The 6,000-nt window shown below is 37.8% G+C and overlaps 1 protein-coding gene across 2 annotated transcripts in view; it reads right to left on the bottom strand.

Annotated features, from left to right (window-relative positions):
• Positions 1-669: 669 nt before the first annotated feature.
• LOC117330693 overlaps positions 670-6,000 on the bottom strand; it is a 30,308-nt gene continuing 24,977 nt past the window's right edge. The window contains exons 1-2 of one of the 2 annotated variants that reach the window (XM_033889137.1): positions 5,252-5,315; positions 670-3,329 (exon numbers count right to left, since the gene is read on the bottom strand). In XM_033889137.1, coding sequence (XP_033745028.1) covers positions 1,309-3,306 — 1,998 coding nt within the window. In that variant the 5' untranslated portion in view covers positions 3,307-3,329; positions 5,252-5,315 and the 3' untranslated portion in view covers positions 670-1,308. Of the gene's footprint in view, positions 3,330-5,251; positions 5,316-6,000 lie in introns of those variants that run through there. The other variant, XM_033889138.1, reaches the window with a different exon arrangement.

Below are 6,000 nucleotides of genomic sequence, written 5' to 3'. Positions count from 1 at the left end.
GGCGGTAGTTATTAGGCTTAACCTAAGAACATACAGTAGCAAACTTCTATATTGTTTACAACCTATGTTGAAAATATTACTTTACTCTGACGGCAAAAATGTAATCTGACCGAAATAAACACGGTTATAAAAAGACATCAATAAGAAATTCCTCTGTATATCACTTCGAAGCTATTTGGCTTCTATGACTTGAGAAAAGGCCATGTTCATTAATATCACATATCTTTCTTGTACTCTGCCTCATGTACCTCCTGGCAATATATAAGTATCTAGTTTCTTAAAGTTTTCTAGAACTAGAACCCCTCATGCACCATACCATATTCCGTAAGAGCTAAACCGACAGGCCAAAACGTTTTCCCAAGAGGATTTTGACATATTTGAGAATATAACTATTAAGACTTTCGTAATGTCCTGTGTATTGTCTATAAATCCAAAACATAAAAATTGCCTTCTGCGGACTATCTGTTGAAGCGAACTATCTGACAAAACAAATGTGCTTTTCAAATGCGAAATATGAATGGTACATATGTATGTAAATATGAATGGTATCTATGTTTATAAATATGAATAGTACCTATGTATCTAAATATGAATGGAACCTATGTTTATAAATATGAATGGAACCTATGTTTATAAATATGAATGGTATCTATGTATCTAAATATGAATGGAACCTATGTTTATAAATATGAATGGTATCTATGTTTATAATTATGAATGGTACCTATGTATGTAAATATGAATGGCAATGTAGATTCAGAAATACGTTTATTGACACCGTTCACGTGTCAAGGCAACACAGGTAAACTATGAGTACAATACACATACAGTAGGGGATTCCCCCGATTGTGAGAACGTGTAATCTATTACTCAGCGGAAACCTCAAAGGCAGTGAACGGAAACGGGCTATCTGCAGATTCTAAATTATAAAACCATTATTTCGACTTGTGCGGACAGGCAATACACATGAAATGACGGTACCAGAAAACAATAGCATTATATTCTAATTTCTTTGTGTTGTTATACGAATATCTATGCTGCTCTAGTCTAAATCCATGCCGTCACTGTTCATGGACGCAGATACCTATTTTGGAGTATCAAATAAAATTAGATCGTATTTATTGAAAATACTCCATAATATATGTTTCATGGATTCATATTGCAAGATATATTACTGATATTCACAGATTGCGTATAGAATTAAAAAAATAAGTGAATGAATGAGGTGTAGCTAAATAATACAAACTCATCTATTGTCTTTCGGATTCCACAAAATGTTCCTTAATCTCCTTAGTTCTGTGTTGCCATTCAAATGAGCTGAAACATATGAATAAAATTCCGTTGGTCTGAATACTCATTTGTGATCACTACTTTATCACCATACACGGAAATAGCCCTCGGACTTTCGATACCATCTGACGACGTCAGTAGTTCCCTGACGTTGGTTCCATCCCCAGACACCTGTATGACGTTGTTTGAACTGAATCCACAAACATATACGTTACCCTCTCTGTCTACGTCTATTCCTGCTGTTCCTTTCACGGTGCCGACCTTCAACACGTCTGTGATGGACTTATCAGACAGTCGTGTCACGGCCACCTTGTCAGGAGTTAATTCGTTTATGCTAGCGAACACGTACCCATTGTTCTGATTACTGGCGAGATGCAGACATTGTGATTTTATTGTATGAAGTTTTGTGGCTTGACCCCCATCTTTTGGTACACTATAAAGTGATGCTAATGTTCCAACTACAAAGTTAGTGCTATTGTATGTGACACCAAGGCAGCTTTCAGTAATGTTTGGAATAAGGATTTCCGATGAGATGGTCAAGGTTAAATCCTCAACAGCGACAACACAGATGGTTTTAACAGTCACCAGCATCACGGCCACAGTATTGTCATCAATACGACAAAGGTCAAAAGGCCTATCACTCAGTCCCACCTCACAATGAAATTCCCCGTTTTCTGTAAACAGCTTCACTTTGTTGTTTGCATAGTCTCCTACGACAATACGGCCATCAGACATGAGAACAACTCCAAGCGCAAAACAGTCGTTCTTGTCAGAGGGAACTTTGATGTTTAAGTTTTCCGTCATCTTCATCTGGCGTTCAGACAATGGAGTACGGAACGCAGTAGATGGTAGTCTCCTCTGTTGTTGATGAACGACTATCTTTCCCATGGTAAGGCTTGTCTTGGTGTTGACGGACAGTATGTCGGGGTCATACTCGTGTCTAAGACTGGTAGATCTGGACGACTTTTCCAATTCCTTTATGAGTTCCTTACAGGACTCGACCTCCGCCTGTCCTCTCTGGAACAGACAGATCGTCCCCACGGAATCGTCCTTCAAGGCGGCATCCTTTGATGACGTCAGCGTATTTTGCATAGAGAACATCAATCTTTCACATTTCAGTTTCGATATATCGTGGTTTTCTTTCTCTTCCTTGAAAGATGCCATCAATTTATCTGTAAGCTCTTTCTGAATTGTATCAAAACGTTCGTTAATCTTTTTGCGTAGGTCTGTTAAACTTTGTAGTGCGATGTCTTGATCGTTTGTCATGGACTGAAGCTGTTCTGCGACATCGTTTATCAATGTTTCCATGGCGTCTGCGCTTTTCCGAAGCTCTTCAAAAAGATCGTCGAATTTCGAAGGTGTCAGTTTGTCCCGGAAATCGTCTACTGATGTCACCACTTCACATCTCCGGTGATCGACAATGATACATTTGTTACATCCAAGAATCTGATGGTCTTCACAGTAATACTCTATTTTCTCTTTGTGTTTTCCACATCCAGCAGCCGACGTCTGCCTTCGGATCGTATCTGATTTATTCCATTCCGTGATATTCTCGGGTTCGCATTCTTCATGAAACAGGTCATGATGGCCGATTTTACAGGTTGCACAGAAGTAAGATTTGGTTTGATCGCACCAAAACTTTGCTGGTACATTCGTGTTTCCTTTCTTCTCACAGGGCTTGCATGTGATCAACGTTTTCGTATTTTGTAAATGTCGGATCATTTCGACTGCCAGATTGTTGGTAGGAAACTGTCCGGCCCAACCTCCCTTGTCTTCTGACGGGTTCATCGGCTCGGTGACCTTACGGCATACAGGACAGGAGAAAGAAGACGCCATCTTACCTGACGACTCCTTGGTGATGTAGCTACCAAGGCATTCCTCACAAAATGAATGAAGGCAAGGGAGGGACTTAGGGTGTCGCAACTGTTCCAGACAGATAGGACATTCCAGTACGAAAGTGTCCAGACTCCTGGAGCCATCTACCGACGACTGTTCCCGGACAAATCCTTCCGCCATGTTAAAGATGGTGACTGTGTTACCTAGAATCAAGATGTCCAAATTAAAATCCTACAGATACACGTGTTTCAAATCACAAGGTTCGTGCTCGTAAAGTATAAATACTTAAATTAAGGCATTGTGTAAACAAAACACCCATAATACCTAGCTGTTTTCGTTGAAAATGCATTGGTCATCTTGGCCGTCTGATTAAGCAGTAATGTTTATACATGGATAAGAACAAATGATTTAGTCGTTCATGATTAACATTATTATTTGTCCATTATCTTGTCCCGTGATTATTTATTTATCAGGAATGCATTAATAGAAAAATAATAGCCTGAAAGTATAGCATTACCCCCTCCATGGTAACAGATATATCCATTGGCACAACTTGAGCTCACAGTTGTTGTTTTTTTAAATCAGTTGAATGCTTTAAACTGAAACCCTTGGGTAATTTGCCGTCAATTTTTTATTTGACTGTTTGTTTCATTGGTAACCTCGAACTATGATAACTGGGTTTTTTTTCATTAACAGGGAGAACAATTAGGACACTGGTCTGACACGAGTACAAAGTTTTGCAGATATCAGTTGAGTTATGTCCCGATAAAGCACTGTGGACGAACGGGCGCACAGACGAACGGGTGCACAGACGAACGGATGTAGTGTGCCGATCTATTACACAATTTGCTACAACAATCTTTGTAACAAAGTGACATGTGTTTGACAGGATGATGAGAGTGAATTTGCAATAGCTATTTTTGTAACAATATATCACGTGCCAACTTATGACAACTTGTTACAAATATATTTTCTTACAAAAATAAATGTAACATATGTCCCTGTTTACTACAAAAGTAGTTGTTACAAAATTAACAATCATGTTTTTACGTGGGATAAAAAGAGTCCATCTTTAGTTTTCTCCAATACATTCATCACTGAGATGTTAGAATAGTTGCACAAAAATATCATGTTAAAGTATTATTTATCAGCATGACTTTCAACGGGATAATGTATTAGTTTGCCTTGATTGCTAACCCATATAGATTATTTGTACCTCAATATTAAATCACAACCCCTGTATATTTTAGTTATAAACACCTCCTTAAGACCATTTCCCTTGCTGAACAAATTTATCTTTCATGCTACACTTTATCTGATTAGATGTTTTCAAAGTGTTTAACAGTTTTCTCCATTTCCGCGATTTAAATGGAACGTCACTAATATATCGACATTGCTAAAGATTGTTAATTTTAATAGACAATTTCATGAAGAATGTGATGCAAGTTATATAGTCCCAGATTAATATATCTATATCTATATATTTAATGTACTTTCCAAATTTCATGAAAATTATTTAGGATCTTTCTGCTTTAACTTCTGACCTCTAGAATATCCAGATGATATGTACTGAAATATATTGTATATTCAAAATTGACGACTTAAGACACATTGAAAATATTGAAAACGAAAGTACACATTCTCGAATTGGAAGGACTTCTGAGAACTCGGGGTAACGATTTGATCACGAGGAAAGTTAGAAATAGTTTTAATCACAAGATATATTTAACTGAAATATGACTCGATAACCAACGTTTTCAATCTGAGCATGCGTTTAAAACCGTGTGTGGATAAACAGTGCATCGGATACCAATGTTAAACTGATATAAAACGAAAGTAGACACGTACAAGCTAGCCTCATTTTATCTATGTTAATGTTACATATAGATGCATTTGTCCATCAAGCAAAATATTGTCATTGTTTATGTATTTACGTCTTTATATTTCTTCAGATTTCTTCAAATCTGCAAATGTCAAACTTTCGTTTTACATACGGTTGATATTAGCCTGGTGTTATAAAGACAATATTCTCCAGAGTATCGATCATTGTATACTGAAAGCCTGTAGTTTATTATGATACCGATACCATTAATAGTTAAAGGTCAATATACACGTAATTACTCACAGTTCTATAATCGCTCAGCCACGGGTTTCACAGAAACGTCAACATGGACCTTCTGTACTCCTTGTCACGTTGTAGCGTGTACTTTGCAAGTCCGTGAGAGTCGCAAGTTCCGCTTCCGGTACTTGTAAGTTTCACGGAGGGGGCACCGGTCGCCGTGAGAGTTGCAAGAACCGTGAGACTTGCAAGCCAGAACAGTTTGTCATTGGAACAGGTCATGAGTTGTGTGTTTTACGTCATTAAATATGTTAACAGATATTGCACTGTTACAATGATCGCGTTACAATGTCGGCGGCGACTGTCATTGCGTTTTTAGAATGACTGTGTACAAAATAGCCAGTGTAGGCAATATACTGTACCTGCATATCGATCGGAGTTAAATATACTCTAAATTACGCCATAGGGTAATCTTACCTGCCGTGAAATATTGGTCAGATAATTATATATTCTACCTGCTGTTTTGCCTGAGGAGACAGAGGGAGGGAACCCCCGGAACAGCATGATCAATAGCCCTGGCAACAGGAATCGGACTGTCGAGATGATGGGTGGTGTCACCACAGGCAGCGACACATGTTATATATCCCTGTCACATGTGGGCGTCACTGTATACTTTACATGAGCCAAAATCTGTTGTTTTTCTTTATTTGATGAAAGTATTTATGGACATATTCCAAATGAATATTTATAAACAACACAGTTTACTGAATTGTAAATCATTTTTAAATAAAAATAGAAAGGATTAAATAAATAAT

Source organism: Pecten maximus, chromosome 7 (genome assembly GCF_902652985.1).
Source record: "Pecten maximus chromosome 7, xPecMax1.1, whole genome shotgun sequence".
Taxonomy (NCBI): Eukaryota; Metazoa; Mollusca; class Bivalvia; order Pectinida; family Pectinidae; genus Pecten; species Pecten maximus.
This window is presented reverse-complemented; position numbering and strand designations above follow the sequence as displayed.